Source organism: Miniopterus natalensis, chromosome 4 (assembly GCF_054644295.1).
Source record: "Miniopterus natalensis isolate mMinNat1 chromosome 4, mMinNat1.hap1, whole genome shotgun sequence".
In the NCBI taxonomy this organism is placed as follows: Eukaryota; Metazoa; Chordata; class Mammalia; order Chiroptera; family Miniopteridae; genus Miniopterus; species Miniopterus natalensis.
The window spans coordinates 24,710,111-24,728,187 of record NC_142084.1 but is presented as its reverse complement, the minus strand read 5'-3'; the positions used below and the strand labels follow the sequence as shown (position 1 = coordinate 24,728,187).

Sequence of the window (18,077 nt, the reverse complement as noted above, 5' to 3'; positions counted from 1 at the left end):
TCCAAGTTAATAATGATAATGGGACTTAGCCAGCATAGATGTGGCTGCTCTCCCACGCCAGATTCTCTCCAAATGTAGGTTCGGATGCCATAGTGAGCATTATAGAAGAGGGGGAAAATCACCCAGCTAATGACTAGCCTTAAAGAATCGGTCTTCTGTTTGCATTTCTCTAACATACTGTGGCAAGTGTAAGTTCTAGAGTACGGCAAGCCACCTTGATTGAGCAGAGCATCTAGACTTTTCAGGCTGTGGTTTCTCTAAGTCAGTAAGAAGCCCCATTAGTTTCAACTTTCTCTCAAATTTACAGAATATTTAGTTGCATCTATGATTCTATATAAGTTGATGCATCTGCAGACATTTATTTAATACGGTATTAAAAATAAAATTAAAGAAATTAAATCAAGAAATTAAAAAGAAAATAGGACAATTCTTGTTCTCTGAACACAAATTCTAGGTGGTGATAATTTATATATATTACTTAAAATTCACCAGAAGTAGAAGGTGGTTCTGATATATCTTACATGCCGTATATTTGAAGGGCACAGAAATTCAGGATTGTGAAAAATATATGTGAGGATTTTTGAAGAGTACTTTATACAGGAATAAGGTGTTAAAATTGAGTTGTATTTGTAAATACAGGTAAGCTGGGGAAAGCATTCTGCTTGGAAAGCACTATGCAAAAGGGTGAGCTAGAATGAACTGTCCCGTGAAAATTAGATTGAGGTCAGTTTGCAGATCATTTGCAAACAGGAAAAAAAGTTCATTGGTTCCCCCTGGCTGGCTGGCTCAGCTGGCTGGAGCATCACCCAGTACACCAAAGGATTGCAGGTTCCCTTCCCGGTGAGGGCACATACCTAGGTTGCACGTCCAGTGGATCCCTGGTCGGGTATGGGTGGTGTGTTTCTCTCTCACATCGATGTTTCTCTCTCCTCCCGCTTCCTCTCTCTAAAAATCAATAAACGTGTCCTTGGGTGAGGATTTTTTTTTTTTTTTTAAAAGCTCATTGTTTCTCTGAATTTTAAGTAAGAAGTATCTAGAAAATGTGTTAAAATGCCATTTCTTTATGCCGTATTTCTAAATATATTCTCTTTCAATAGTTGGACCAGGGCCCAGGAGCCTGCATTTTCACTAACTCAGCATCATGCCCTCCAATCCTGATCACACAGTTCACGTCTTCAGTAGCATTGCTTGTCGGGGAAAATGAAAAGATTTTGCCTAGGAAACTAGTTTTGTTGTAATGTATTTATAAGCAACTAAAGGAATTAAAGCGATTCAAAGAGTTAGGGGGCAGGAGGTCGGCAGAGCAGACATTACAGCCCAGAAGCGAAGAGGACCGGCGCTGGCCGGGGTGGGCAGGCGCGGCCGTGGGAAGGGGGAGATGGCAGGAGAGCTTTAAGGGATCTAGAACTGACAGGCTCCAGGCGTTTACTAGCTGCAAGGAGCAGAGTGTTCCGACCTGGGGAGATAATGAACTTCTTGAGGGGAGGAACTGGATCTGACTCATTTTCATGACTCCAGCTCAGTGTGGTACCCAGCATAAAGTGGGCTCTCAACACGTAATTAAAATATCTCCTGTTTCTTAATGCTAGGCTTTTTTTCCGTGAGCATACAGCAGTGGAGTTAACCAAATCAGATATAGCCACCGAATTGTATGAAATTAAATGTGATTTTTGTGGAAATACAATCCACTTCCAGTTAGATATTGTTATACTTTGTTCCTTCATAAATTTATTTTCCCATATAATATGTGGCTTTTAGTGGGAAGTAATATATCATGATAAAATGTTTAGTGTGGTCAAAACAAAAAAAAATATAACTTACTCTTTTAAAATATGACTGTTAACAAATCTGATTTTTTAAAAAATTATCCAAAAAGTGTGAGTGAATTCATAAATGTTCTCTTCTGTAACTCTTTAAACATCAAAAGGGACCATCTTCAAAATCCGAATGCTTCTCCAGCTTTCCGCAGGATATCACAAAACTTCCTGGCAGGGACTTTTAAACAAGTTGAGAAGTTTTATAAGATAAAAATATTTTTTCAGTTGACTTGACAACCATGTACAATGTTAGCAGAGAGTTTATTTGCCCAAGGCTCTTTGTCAAAATGAATTTAAACCGAGATTATTAAAATGTAGCCCAGTTGCACAGTGTGAGGAGAGGTGTTGCTAATGTCTTACTTCGACATTGTTGCTTTGCATACAATGCACGCAACTTGGTAATGGGATTATGTGTACATTTCTGCTCACAGAGAGGAGACATTTATAATGATTCAGAAAAAAATAAATCATTTACATTAATCATGAGTTTTGATCCAGAAAGAGAAGCACTATAGTTTGGTGGTTTAGAAGTCTCTCAACTTCACCATCAGGCTGCCTGGGGCTGAGTCTCAGCTCCACCATTGACCTCAGTGCCTTCCTCATCTGTAGATAGAAGTCATGAAAATAGAAACATGTGAGCATGTTGTGAGGAGTAAATGTTATCATCATTGTAAATGATTAATATAGTGACTGTAACAGATAGAGGCTCACAATTAATTGTTTTATTTCAAATCCATAGAATCAAGACTAAGCAATGGCTCCTGATGGTAATTCCAGATGTGTGGTAAAAAGCCCTGTCCCAATTTAATGATAATCTTTTCTGTTACCAGTTAAGTAGCTGTAGGAAAATTTAACTAATGGTAAACAATGCTTGAATCACCAGATCTCTCCGTGGCTGTAGCTCATGTCTTACGTGAGAATCAGGATCCCAAAAGGAAAATGCTCATCTGGATGAGAAGCTGTAATCTTCCCAATTTAGAAAGTCACATTACACTACTTCAGGAAAATGTCCAAATTGCTAAACCTTGGAAGCAGCTCCTCTTCTCTCAAATGGACACATTATTTAAGAAGTTTTATTATTTCTGAAAAAGACCAATTGCCTTTCAAAAATAATAGTATTTGTGTATGGTTCGGAAGGCTGCACCCCACAGATGGAAGAGCTGAGCGTGCGCCACGTGGCAAGTGCCTGTTGTTATAAGAGGGCCACCCAGCAGCGGTGCCACAGCCAACTCTCCGGTGGAGGTGACAGTGATGCTGGCAGGGTCTGCGTCAGAGCCGCACAGTTAGAAATTCAGTGAGCTCTCTTCATCCACCCGTGAGATTGTGCCATATTTACAATTTCTTATTTTAATTTAACATCCGCACAAAGTAAATTCTTGCCATTATCATGTCGCTGGTTTCCCTGAAGTCCACAACTTTCACCAAAGTCAGCAAATACAGCAGATTACCTTTAATGCTGCTTATCACTTTGAATTTTTTGACAAATTAGAACAGTAAAATACAATTTCTCTGGTTTACTTCCCCAATAGAAAGAACAGTTATGATTTCCTGCTACAAGCCAGCACTGTGCCAGGCATTTCGCATCATTCCCGTGCAAACTCACAGCCCGCAGGGAAGGTATTTTAAACACATGAGGAAACAGAGGCACGTTATTTCTTTATTATTATTTAACTTGCCTCTGTTCGCATGGATAAGCAGATACAGAATTCAAATCTCTTTCTAACTCCAGACTTTTCCACTCTACCCCTAGTAACTGAACTGGCTCCTACCTACTGGACATATCATCTCTTATATTTCCTCTTTATTTTCAAAGTATGAAAAACACATATTCTATTTTTTTAAAAAATATGTCTTTATTGATTTCAGAGAGGAAAGGAGAGGGAGAGAGAGAGAGATGGAAACATCAATGATGAGAGAGTCATTGATTGAGCCCGCAACCCAGGCATGTGCCCTGACCGGGAATCGAACCCTGATCGCCTGGATCCTAGGTTGATGCTCAACCGCTGAGCCACGCCCAGCAGGGCCTTATTCTTTCTATTAATTGTTCTATAAAGTGTTGATACAGGCCCTATTTAAAGTCATTAATTAGAGTAGGAGAGATACATGTGATTCACCATATAGCTAAATTTTTCTGACACTAAAAGCGTAAAATGATACTCAAAAGTAGTTTTAGTTTTATTTAGACCGTGATTTTCACAGTCTCCAAAGTTAGCAAACATAATGAACTTGTTAATTCATTACTTTTATTCATTAATTAAGTCCATCTATATAATTTTCTTATTTCAAAAATATTAAATGTAATAATTTTGATTTAAAATTTTAATTTATTGGTAGTCTTGAGACTTAATTTTTTTTATTTGAGAAAATGTAGTCTACTTGTGGTTTTTCTTATCAACTTCTATAATTCTCTCATTAGTGTTTTAAAAATACAATATAGATATTCTTGTTACTCACAATTTTTCGTTACAAAAGACTATTTTATTTATCATTACACAGTGAGAAAAGGGAACACTCGACTTTCCTGTCGTCATCTCAAACTCAGCATGTACAAAACCAAACTTCCCTCTTTCTGCTTCTTTGTTATTAACTCTCACTCACAAACAGTTATTTTAATGGCCTCATTATGAGCATTCATAGGAGATTATATGAATTTTTTCTGAAATAGAAGTGATTCTACCCGAGGACTTGGGTCAGCATTTAAGCATCGTTTATGGAGTATGACTCCAGTACACCGGGATCTTAAAGGGATGAGTAAGTCCCTGTCCTCAAGAAATTGCAGAGAAAACAAAAAGTAAAAACATATAATACATTGTAGAAAACACTATAACAATGTTATTCCCAGGATCCTCTGGTGGGAAAAAGAGATAGGACACACAGGTGAGGGGGGAGTTAGTAAACCTCTTGAGGGTAATCTACACGAATCTTGAAGGTTATGTAGCATTTCTCTTGGCAAAGACGTTGAAGGAAAGGCACATCGGACAGGGCAGGGGAGGGAATGGAATTCATAGACGGCAAATGTGCTGTGGTTGGTCACATGGCTCTAGAGCAGTCACCTCAGCTCAAACATCCCCACTTTCCACTTTCATAATGTGTGGTTTGGGGAAAGTTACTTCTCATCAAAGTGTGGGTGGTATAATGGTTCCTACACCACAGAATTGTTTAACTCAAACTTATAAATTCCTTTGTATGATATATGACACATAGGAAATGCTAGGTAACTATCAATTGCAAGAGAATAAGAAATAACATTATGTCTGGGAAACTAGAAACAATTTGGTAGTGCTAAAAAGAAAATGCAATCAACGTCTTAGAGGAAGATTTCCAGTGCTAAGGAGCTGGAAATTGTCATGTAGTCAATGGGAAGGCAGGCGAATGGCAGCCGGTGGTGTTTTCAGCAGTCCCCCCAGGGAGAGTGCTGGTGAAGATTAGACAGAGCCCAGCCAGAGGGCCACAGGAGCTGTCGAGACGAAATATTTATCATTCTCTTTAATAGTAACAAAAGGAGTTGAAAAGAGGTAACGGCGAGGGAAATATTTATAAAGTAGAATTGGCAGGGCTTGCTCCTAACACTTAGTAAATAAAATAGCGTGGGTGATAATCTGGGCAAGGGAAGAATAAATGATGACCTGAAGATTCTTGATTTGGCAGCATGGATGCCTAGAGAAGGCACAGAGAGGAGAGCTAGAGAATACAGGGAGTGAACAGCTTTGCAAGAGAAAATAATGAGGGCAGTTTTTAGACATACTCAACATCTTTTAAGTACATTTTAAATCAGAATTTTAGAATGGAATTCCAACTTAGCAGAACAGATTCAGGATTCAAGGCCGTGAATGTGAAGGTTTCCCAGAGATAGTCTGTGTTATCTGATGAGTAGAAGAGACCGTCCAATGAAGCACCTGGGGGAAATAATAGTTTAATGTGGTTTCAGATTTGATATAACATATGAATAAAGAATCTCCAGCCAAGAGCAAGAATCTTGCGGTCAAAGAGAAATTGACTATTTCTTTGCGTTTCATACAAACTACTATGTGAAAAATATATCTATAGATCATTTTGATATAGGTGAACTAAGCTTATTATTTACTAGGTTTATTGAGAAAATGATTTTTACTACATAAAAATATTTACCTTTAATCTAGATAGCAAAATTTGAAAAAATAAATCAATCTGAAATCTAATTTTATTTTAACCTTTAAAACTAACTTCTCTCCCATTATTTAAAGTATTTAGCTGTTATTTAATTGCAGTTATAAAAAGCTAAAAAATACTTATGTAATTTAAAAATTTTAATTATATTTTTAATCAGCATGGGCATTAATCATGACAATGACCACCCGTCATGTGCTGACGGTCTTCATATCATGTCTGGTGAATGGATTAAAGGACAAAACCTTGGTGATGTTTCGTGGTCCCGATGTAGCAAGGAAGACTTGGAAAGATTCCTAAGGTACTGAGGTCACTTACTATCGTCGTGTTGTGAATGTTTATGTGTGCCTGCTTCCTCTGCCGGCCAGGGAAGGCGGTGTGGCAGAGCAGGGCACCCAGGTTGGGAATCAAGGCACTTGGCTCCAATTGTGGCTCTTCATGGACTCATAGTGTGGATTGGTTCATATTATTTAGCCCATCTGCTTCTTAGTTTCCACATTTTCAAATTAAAAACTGGGCAAGATGATTTGTAAGGTTGAAAAATTATAAGGATTTTAAAAACCTATCACAGTATCTAATTGCCTCTTCAGAATTTCTCAGCGGGGACATTTTCATTGCTCGACACACAGCACATCTCTTATCATCACAAAGAACCACTTTAACTGAAGCTGCACCTTTTCATTGCGATGCTTCTACATTCTCTTTTCTCATTGCTACATAGTTTCCCATCATTACACATAGTCCTCGATTCTCCTTCTTTCCGCCTTCAACAGCAGTAACACTTAGCTTCTGCCTGCTTGGGAAAATAAATGAAAATTATTACTATTGTTTTAATTTTTATTTTAAAGCCCTGTTCTTTAGTTATTCCTTTGGCCATAGAAGGAGCAGGTGAAACAGTGGAAGCCGTGAGTAAGACAGAGTTGCTTAAAGTACCCAAAAGTCTAAGTAAGAAATACAGAAACACCTCGCTAGCTAATTTCACTGCACAGATAAATTTTATTCCATTTCCATACTACTTAAATTGGAAAGCCCATTTTTTTTCCTGCTAAATGGATATTAAAAATCTACTGAAATAAAACATTTATCACACTGACATAACTCTGCTCTGAAACATGTACGATATATCCTGTGCACGCTCTTTGTCGTGATCATGTAGCCAGCAGCGCTCAGAGCATGTGAACACACCGGCTCACTGGCACAGCGGCCCTCAGGAGTTTCTGAGGGACATGTGTGATTTTGTTGGTCTGCCTTCACGTGAATCAAAACTATGATAAAATTAAATGTCACCTCATAAATGGAAGTCATGTTACAATGTCAAGTACAAACATATTTGTACCATGAATACTCCCTGGAGAATGTTTTCCATAGATTCTTTAAATCTCTGAATGTAGTTGATTTTTTACCTTCACGCATTCTTTTTGGGCAAGATGATTTCTGAGTTTGTGCTTCTTCATCTAACAGATGTGTAAAATAGTAAACCACCTCACGGTGTTATGTAGGTTAGCTGAGTTAGTCCATATGAAAGACCTTTATAACTCAAACAATGCTGTTTCCTTGAACATAATTATTAGAATTATCTTAGATAATTATAAATAAATGATTCTCATATATGGAATAATTTCTATAAACATTAAATAGAAATACTTATAAATAAAAGTAAGAACCTATTTTTCATCTTATGAAATATTTCCTGTTGCATGCTAATGATAACAACTTTTTACATTAAATTCAAAATTTTACACATATCTGCATATTGCCAGGTCAAAGGCCAGTAACTGCTTGCTACAGACAAATCCCCAGAGTGTCAATTCCGTGATGGTCCCCTCCAAGTTGCCAGGGATGACATACACCGCTGATGAGCAATGTCAGATTCTCTTTGGGCCACTGGCTTCCTTTTGTCAAGAGATGCAGGTAAGGGTCGTGTCCAGGTGGGATTTGTAAAGTGTACGCTCACATTCATTGTTTAGAAGTATTGATTAGAGGAGGAAGATGACTTTATGTTGGAGTTTGTGGCTCAAAATCACCCCACTCTTGGAAAGCGGAATTTTCTAAGAAAAGTTTCCTGCGCCCTCTCCCCTCCCTGTACTTTGGAGGTGATGGAAATGGGTGTGGGCATTTAATTAATAAGGAATGACCCAAGAATTTCCACTTTGAAATGGCACTTAAGTCAGGGAGATATTTGCATTATGCCATTGCAATGCTTTTATTTTAAATCTCTTACTTTCTTACATGGTAGGTAACTGGGTAAAAATGTAATAAAACAATATATGAATATGTAATTGTGGGGAACGAGTTGTCTTTTAACCCTGAAAATAAAATGTTAAAAGTACGCTCTATAGGGATAAAAATTAGAGAGTACAGTTTTAAATAGTTCAACCAGAGGAAAAGAGTAAATACGTGATGGTAAACTGAGCAGTGTCTGTCTGTGTGTATTCGAACAGTCAGCGATTACCCAGAGAGGCCCACTGCCCAGTCTGGAAATCTGACGGCTGGGCAATTGCGCAAAATGCCCTTCTTAGGTGTGTGAGAACTTTAGCCCTGTTTGCCCTTCCTTCTCTCTCTCTCTCTTCCTGCCGCCAGTCCCAGAGCTGCCCATCTCTTCCCAGTACGTGCTCGCGTGTACACACACACACACACACGCACACACACGCACACACGCACACACCCACTCTCTATTTCAGGAATAAACTGACAGTCACACTTAGAGCGACTTGGTAACTGTGTCTCTCTCTAAGCGTCTACGATTGCTTCAAAGGAGGTGGCCTTGCTGAAGATAATGCCCTTTTGGATTACCGTTGGCATAATTCAAACCCATGACAAGGAAGAGAGTTTATGACATCATGACATTTTCGGCCCTGTGGTTCTTACGAAGGAGTTGCTCACTGGTTTGTTTTTCCCACGTACCGATTCCCCACGCTAGCGGGTGAGCTCCGCCAGGGCTCAGTTCCCTTCGGCATCTAGCCCACTGGCTGGCCCGGGACAGGGACAGGCGCTTGGTGAATATTTGACTTAGGATTAAAATAAGTGGACGTATAAAGGAGTTGGAGCTGCATGAAATGTGACGTGTGAAAGGATGTATAGAATATAATACGCATCTGGCAATAGTGGGGATCCTAAGATACTGGTACAGGTGAGCGCCTGTGACCCGACACCCACGGGCTCACATGCAGCGGGGCTGTGGGCCAGCGAGCCGTAGCCCGTTGAGGCTGTGCGTTGTGTGCCCCATTCTGCTCCGTTCTCGTCTCCCCGTCTTCTTGTTCCCTCTGCTCTCACCTCTGGGCCCTTAGATGATCAAAAATTGGATACAATTTTCTTTCTTAAATCTTCATTGTAAAATAAATGTTTGAGGTACACAGGATTGGTTTTGTGGGTAGATACTTCCACATGCTGAAGTTATTATTATTTTTTTTACAGTCAATATGATTATCTTTTTTTTTTAAAACAACAACAACTGTGTATGGTTACCATTGTATTGTGCAGGAGATGGTTTCAGTTCATACGGTATAGGGAATTGATAGAGCTGATAAATGGAAAATTTTCATGTTTTATAAAGAATCCCAAGTGTTAGAATAACTCAGTAAATCAACAACAACAGACATACTTTTGGTAAATTTTAGATTATTTTTCATAAACATTTTAAAAGGCTTTTGGAAATTATTTTTAATGACCTATCATACAGCAGTTAGTTAAACTTGACTAGTATACCACTCTACAATATTTTGAACTCTAAAATATATGCCATAGTATATAAATCACTTATATTTATGGTCTATTTTGATTCTTATAACAATTATAGCCCATAGTTATTATTCAGTTCTGTTTTACAGATCAACAGTTTGAGGCCTGTAGAAGTTAAATAACACAATTAAGTTCTTTCACCTGTTAAGAGGGAGTGTTAGATGCAAGTCCAAACAACAGAGTACATTGTAAGCACTGTGCTCTACTACCTCTTATGGCACTTGAACTCCTTTACATATTGTCCTTTGTACAGGAAGCCCTTAAATCATATCTTGTGTTTAAACAGAATTCATTTTATCAGCTATAGCATCTACATTGTCAGGATTAAGTAATACCTTAATTGATTTATTTTTCTAGGCTTTTTGCTCTATTTACTTGGTCATTTCTCACTGACGCTTGCACTCATTTTTCCCCCTCCACCTCTGAAAGTACAACTTATTAGGGAATTTTAAACCTATGTTCCTCCATATCCTAGGATGTGCCTTGTTTTAAACGAAGCATTTTGCAAATAAAATTAAGTTTTAGGTTTAAGTTTCCAGAAATGTTTTCCTTTTTTTCTCCCTCAAATTATATGTGCGTGAAAATTTTATTTATAAAATCAGTTTTTTTCCTAGTTCTAATCTGTGTGTAATCTTTATCAAGGACAATTTAAAAAATGATGCCAGGAAGGATTAGGCTGCTGTGGGCAGCCAAGGAAAAGCCATGCCTCTCAGTCTGGCTGGAGAGGCACGAGGCTGGGGCTCTGACAGTGGTTCTGCCTCGTATAAGGTGTTAACCTTAGTCAAAACTCCTTTTCCTTCCAAGCCACACTCTGTAGAATGAGAAGTGGGTCTACATTATGTTTTATTTACTTATTTTCATTTTTGTTATTGATGCTGTTACAGATAATTTTAGAGTCTCTTAGAACTAAGAGGTTGGACTTCTGTGATTCCAAAATCTTACTCTGTGCTACCCTTGAAAATCATCATTTAGATCCCAAATTAGTGCAGCGTGCAAAATGTAGGAACTAGGTAGATAGAGCCATTGAAGAGATTATTTACAAAATCAGTCTCTAATTTGGCAAATATTTATCCAACTACTTTCCAGACACTGCTCTGTGCACTTATAACACAGCAGGAAACAAAGCCCCCACCTTCATGGAGCATATATTTTAGTTGGGGAAACAGACAGTAAGCAAATATATATAATATGTCAGTTGGGGATAAGTGTTTTGGAGAAGTACAAATTCAGGTAAAAAGGATAGGCAATATCCAATAACCTGGATGGGAAGGTAGGAATGGTGCTATTTTATATAGGGTAATCTGGGAAGGCTTCCTGTAAAGGGTGACATTTGTTTAGAGATTTGAAGGGATGTGATAGCAAGCCATGCATTTATCTTAGAAGGACTATAGCAAGAGGAAATAGAAAGCAAAATACCCTGGAGTGGAGTTTTGGCCATGTTTTAAGATTAAGATGCTTATTAGACATCCAAGTAGAGATATAAGTAGGTACAGGATAGACAGTGTCAGGAGGTATAACTTAAAAATAGGGGGAATAGTTATTAGTTCTGCTTGTTAAGCCACATACATATACCTTCAAGTGAATACACATGGAATTGTCACATCTACCAATCTGCCATCTAGACTTTATACAAGACAAACCTCCTAGAAGGCAAGTCCATAACATCAAAGGAGCTTCAATCATTTTTATCTCTGTACCTCTAGCACCAGAGAGAGTGCTCGATAAATATTTGTAAAATGAATAAGTGAAACAGTTGAGTGATGGAATAGGGGTTGTAAATTAGCTACAGCCGTACCTTATTTTGCTGTGCTTCACTTTGTCTCACTTTGCAAGTTTGTGGCAATCCTGTGTAGAACAAGCCTATCAGCACCATTTTCCCCATAGGCTCAGAAGATGGTTAGCATATTTTAGTACTAAAGCATTTGCTTTATTGCAGTGGTCTGGAACTGAACCCACAATCTTTTCCAGATATGCCTGTATATGACATGTCAAGATAATAAGAAAATAACCTGAAATACTAATTTAACCAAATTAATTAATTCAGTAATTATGATTCAATAAAATATTAATTTATGACTCCATAAAAACCAACTTATAAGGGCAGACCACTTATGTTTTTCACAGCTTATACTTAAGTTAATCAGGTATCCTTACGACCATTCCATTTCCATTCAAGTATAAATAATTACTAAGTTGCATGGAATATGGGTTCATAGCAACCTTTCAACATGTGTGTTTCTGGTAGAATGTTAGAGACTTTGGCAGTTGGTCTATAGCATTTGAATTAGATATTGCTCTTTCATACTTGTAAACATTTATACACAAGCACTAGAGACTCCGACATTACATACATGCTGATCTAATTAATGATAAATTTACCCAAAGAAATAGCTGTAAAGATGCTTGTGAAACATCTTGACCCCCAGCAATAATAGCTCACTCTTCTGCATCAATATGCCAAATTCTTGGATATACTTGTTGCTGAGTCCTGGTGCCTCTAGGCCATCTGGCATCTTGTGGCTGAGCCTGCTCCAATTGCATCAAGTCATTGCAATAGCTGCCTGTAATAGCCTAGCTGAGAACACAGAGGTATGGCTGTTTCCCTAGAACCAGTAAGAAGTGGCCACACAAAAGTTGCATTCTCTGAGTAATAAGGAAGTGTGCTAAAAAATTGAAGACCTCCAGGAAACTTAAGGCTCTGCCTTTGCTCTTGGACAGACACATTGTGAGTTGTATACATAGTATATTGTATAGAAAACTTTCTAGTGTAATTGAGTCATATGGTGACTTAAAAAAGTTATACAGAAAGTTCCAGTTTTACATTTCTTTTATACCAACTTGATACATCAAAATATGTAGGTCTTCTAAAACCTCTTATTTGATCCATTGAGCAGGCTGGCAGTGAATTAAGGTATCTTACGAAGAATTCTAGAAACTGAGTCACTGTGATTTGTGAAACTCCAGGGGCAACAGGAATTTGGACTTAAAAAGGCTTAACATGAAATTGCCCTTGATGGCTAGTTGTTTGGGCAACTCAGACAGCATCATTGATAAATCGTGTTGTCAAGATTGAAGTTATAAATTTATGAAGTCCTTCCTTCCTATAAAACCCATAAAGTTATGGTGGGTTAAAACGACCAGGAATTGATTCTGCCTGTTTGGCCATGTAATCAAAGCTTCATCTTATCCTGTGAGTACATGAGTTTGTTGGCAGCTTATTTAACTGGATAATCTAGCTCTTTAATTTTTCCACACAACTAATTTTTTCCATTACTTCTTATTGACATGGGTTTTTATATTTTTAAGTCTCTATCTTTGTTAGTTGCCTATTTTCATTTTTGCCCATTTTTCAGTTTTCTGTTTTTCTTGCTGATTTGCAGTTATTTCTATATTCTAGGTGAGAATTCGTTATTATAAACAGTGTGTCATTGTGTGTTAACTTTGTATAGTGTTAAATCCATCAAATTTTCTCATGGATTATGCTGTTGTTGTTGTTTTTGTTTTCCATATTATACAAATTCTTCCCTACACTGCAAGTAAATTTCATGTGGTTCATTCATTTTCCTCCAGCTTAAGTATTTCTTTAGCACTAGAGATATTTTGGGTTTTTAAAAGGTAACTTTTTATTATCTATATCTACTTTTGTTGCGCTGCAATAAGATGAAGTCGCCCATGTGATGCCAGTCCTTTAAAATCTACTGAAGTTTCCTGTTTAATTTATGATAAGCTTTAGTAATTGTTCTCTGTGTACTTGAAAGAATGTGAGTGTTCTTTAAAGTTCGTTATTTGTCACTAGATCTTAGATGAAGCATATTAATATTATTATTCAAAACATCTATTTGTTTGCTTATTTTGGTTTGATTGATCTATCAGTAACTGACAAGCCTATGTTAAAATGCCCACCTCTAACTATTGACTTTTTTATTTCTCCCTGTAATTCTGTCTGTTTTATCTTATATATGTTGAGTTATATTACAAGGTGCATACACATTTAAGGTTTTTTCATCTGCTCGATCTGTTTTTTCTTTTCCATTTTTTTTTATGATTTGTGCCTTAAGACATTTTGTCTGGCATAAGAAACACCATCCTGGCTAATATTTTCCATACTTTATCTTCAGCCTTTCCAGATATAAATATGGATATTGATGTAGATAAATAGGTATGTCTACTAGAGAAAAGCTAATTTTATATTTTTATGTTTTTTATATTTTTTCTGTTTAAACTAAGTTACAGTTCTTTCTATCTTCATCACCTAGTTTAATGTTTTTACATTTATGGAAATTAGTGTTTTTTAGGATTTTTATTGTCAACTTATTTTATGTTTGTGTTTCATTTTCATGCTCTACTTTTTCCTTTTCTCCTTTCTATTTTCAATTGGAGAAACCAGATTTCTTCTGCATTCAAAAGTCATACATTCTTTATATGTTTTTATGTATATCAGTAATTGGTTCGTTCTTCTTGCTAAATAGTATTCCACTGGTAGATCAACTATTTTGTTTATCAGTTCACCTTTTCATAGACATCTGGGATGTCAGTTATTATGAGTAAGGCTACTCTGAACATTTGTGCATGAATATTTGTGTAGAAATGTTTTTATTCTGCCATAGTTATATATTAACACATTATATATTAACTGATTAATTTCTTATAAACTGGCCTATACCTAGCTTTTTTATAAAGTTTTACTGGACTACAGTCACCCCTATTTGTCCACTTGTCCTCTTTGGCTGCCTTCAAGCTACAATGACAGTGTCAAATAGTTGTAATAGAGTTCATATGGCCCACAAGCCTAAAATACATACTGTTTGGCACGTTACAGAAAAATTTGCTGATCCCTGTTGCAGATGCTCTGGATTCTGTTTTATTCTTCCAAAGAGTGTTTTGTTTTCAGAGGCAATTAAGTTTGTTAGATTCAAACTGGAAACTTTGTCTCACCTACAGTGTACAGCTGCTCATATCTTGGTTGAGTTCACCCTTCCCTTATTTCAGCTATTTGGAGCATGTCTCATGTCTGTATGGGTTGGGTGTCAACTAAAGATTTAGGCTTCTCTAACTCTTTCCCTTTGGGGATTATCCCTTTAGTTTCGGGAGCTTTGACCACCCCAGTTTCCTCTCTTTACTGTTGCTTTAGCCACTCAGTGTCATGCCATGACCACAAGCCACTATTAGGTCAAAGCTGCAAAAATGGTGAACTCAGCTTGTGCCAATCTTCAACTCCCTGAAAAATTTACCTGTCTTTTTCACTCTCCAGAACCACCAGGAAGTTGCTTTTTGTATCCTGTCCTTGGTTTATGGTTACTTACAGAAGGGTTTGTCTTCTAGGAACTTACTCCCCCATTCCAGAGGGAGAACCCTTTTATCTCTCTCTCTCTTTCATACTAAGGAATTATGGATCATTTTTCTTTCAAATATTTTAAATAGCTTCTTCCCACTTTTCATTCTTTGGGGCTTCATCACCTAGGTAGTGACAGTTCTCTTTTCTCTAAATTTTCTCTTACTCCTTAACTTTTTTATTTATTGATTGGTTTGAGGGAGAGAGAGAGAGAGAGAGAGAGAGATGTGTTGTTTCACTTACTGATGTATTCATTGGGTGATTCTTGTATGGGATTCTGGCCAGGGATCAAACTCGCAACCTGGGCCTATCGGGATGATGCTCTAGCCAACTGAGCTACCTGGCCAGGGCCACTCCTTGACTTTATTTTTTTTTTTAACTTTCTAGTATGTTCTATTGAGGAGTCCCTTGCAACTTGCTACTTTATTTGCTTGCTAGGCATAGTCTACATTTTTCTTCCCACGCCTATTAACGTCTCCCACTAGCAATCTTGAAGTACGTGGAGTTGGGAGGTAAAATGAAAGACAAACTTATTTAACTGTTAGCAGCCAAATCTCCTTTGTTAAGGGATACAGTTTTGAGATGTAAGTGAGCTAGATTTCTAGTATTTCTCCTACTAAAGAAGGTTTATAATGGCTAAAGTCCAATTATTGTTGCTTTATGTAGTCAATGTTTATTTAGAATTATCCTCATTTTTATCAGTCTCTTTGCTCACTATTGCATTTTAGTCCTTTCCTATGAGATCATATTTCTTCTTGAAGTACATCATTTTGAAATTCCTTTTGGGCAGATCTGTTGGTGGTAAACACTCAGTTTTTGTTTCCTTGAGAGTCTTTTTTTAACCTTTAGTCTTGAATAAAATTTTAGCTAAGTTGAGGATTCTATAATGAGTTTTCCCACCCTCTTGCCATTTTGAATATATTATGTGTTCACTTCCTTATGTTAGTGCCAAGATGCCATTTTTGTCATTTTCCTAATCTTAAAAGAAAACTTTCAACATTTCACTGTGGTTTTTTTTAATGATGTTTGCTGTAGATTTTCATAAATGTCCATTAATCATGAAGACATTTTCTTCAATGGCTTGTTTGCTGAGAATTTTCTTTTTTAATGAATGTTCTAATGGATGTTGAATTGCATCTCATGCTTTGTACCCATAGATATAAAAATTACAGATTTTAAAGTTACTTATGTGCTTGATTACATTAATCAAATATCTAATATTGCAGGAACTTCTATTCCAAGGAAAAAACCAACTTGGCCATGGTACATGACCTTTTTTAAGCATTTGCTGGATTCAGTATGTTAAAACTTGTTTAATGTATTTAAATTTAAGTTAGTAATGAGGTAGATCACTATTTTTACTTTCTTTTAAAATCCTTTCTGCTTTCGGTATATAAAGTGTGTTTAGAACTGTTCCTCTTTTTCTTTTCTATATAAATTGAGAATTTATAAATCTCTTGAGCGATTGTTAGTTTTTGGACCAGATGTGTTCTTTGAGAGACAATTTTTAAGAATAAATTTTAACTATAGCATGGTTACAAAACAGTTCAGCTTTTCTATTGCTTCTTGGGACCAGTTTAGTAAGTTTTTAAAAAACATTTTTCTATTTTATGTAAGTTGTCAAGTTTATTGTCATAAAGTTCATAATCATCCTATTTCTGTTCAAACTTTATAGTATCTGTAGTTATGACTTCAATTTTTATTCCTAATAGTGTCTATTTTGCCTCCTCTTTTTTCTTGCTAATTTTCAATTTTATTAGTATTTACAAAGGACTAGATTTCAGCATTTTATTATTTATTTTGAGTCTTCTCTTTCTATTTTTTAAGTACCTCTTTCGCTTTCTTCCTCTCTTCCATTCTTAATGATACTAAGGTGTTCTGTGATGGAAAAGACTGTTTTTGAAAATATTATTCTATACTGAATTACATTTTCAATCAAATGTTTAAGTTATTGAAATTGTATTTTGGAACACAATATGTGGAAGAACGAAGACTTACATATCCAAGATTTAATTGTTTCTTTCATGTATATGCGCTTAAGTTTTTTATTTTAACATAGCTGTCAGAACATCTTAATGGAACTATTTGTCTTTCTATAAAGAAAGACATGGGTACAGGTTATCTTTGAAGATAAATTTTATGATGGTTACACATGAGCAATTAATCTTCCATTTAAATATTTGATTTAAAACAAACATGTAGTATTTTCATGTAAACATTTTAAAAGTCTATTTGAGATAAACATTAAGATTCATGTTATGTGCTTTTAATGGTCTTTTCTTATTATGGAAGAATAAAAAAAAGGATATTGTATTATTTTTTATTAGTTTGCTAGGAAATGCTGAGTTCTGGGTTCCTACACAAAGCATTTTAAGCTTGAAAGTTCTCTTAATCGAAGTATTAAGTGGTTTCAGCAATTAAGTTGAAAAAAATTCAACTCTGACTCCTGTCTGGCTCTAACAAAATAACCCACCCTGCCCCGAATTATCTTAAGAAAGGGCTTGATATTACATAGCTCTAATATCACACATCTGAGATATTCCACTTAAGGTTAAACAAAATGGCCCACACCATTTCTTCAACATTTCCTTGCTTTATTTTAGACAGTTTGGTTTGAAATTCTGGATCTGTTATTTTTAAAAATGAGGCTGTGATTTACTTACCATGAGGTCCTTAGACCTGCAGAACAGAAAGGGTAGAGAGATCTCCTCTTTGAGAGATTTATTCTGCACGACTGTGCTTATCTTGAAAAGCTGCCAAGTTTGCTTTTATGCTCTCAGTGCCTCAAGTGGAAATCAATTAAAGTACCTGCTGTTTTGAATAGTAGATAATGGTAGAAGGTCAGAATTCAGACCACCAACAGTGTTCAACAAGCGAGCATTATCCTAAAACTACAGAACAGAAGGTTGGCTTTTTAGTTCAGTGTGTACTGGTTAACTAATGAACTTGACTGAAATAATTCATGTTTTCACACAACTAAGCTTTATTGAATATAAGTAAAGCAACATTCTTCCTTGGCAGAAAATTCAGCATTTGACCCCATG

At 36.5% G+C, this 18,077-nt stretch overlaps 1 protein-coding gene across 1 annotated transcript in view; it reads left to right on the top strand.

Moving 5' to 3' along the window:
• Positions 1 to 18,077, top strand: part of ADAMTS19 (ADAM metallopeptidase with thrombospondin type 1 motif 19) — a 219,007-nt gene that overhangs the window by 116,440 nt on the left and 84,490 nt on the right. The window contains exons 9-10 of the mRNA XM_087816415.1: positions 6,124 to 6,264; positions 7,724 to 7,874. Of these exons, the coding sequence (XP_087672541.1) occupies positions 6,124 to 6,264; positions 7,724 to 7,874 (292 nt within the window). The remainder of the gene's footprint in view (positions 1 to 6,123; positions 6,265 to 7,723; positions 7,875 to 18,077) is intronic.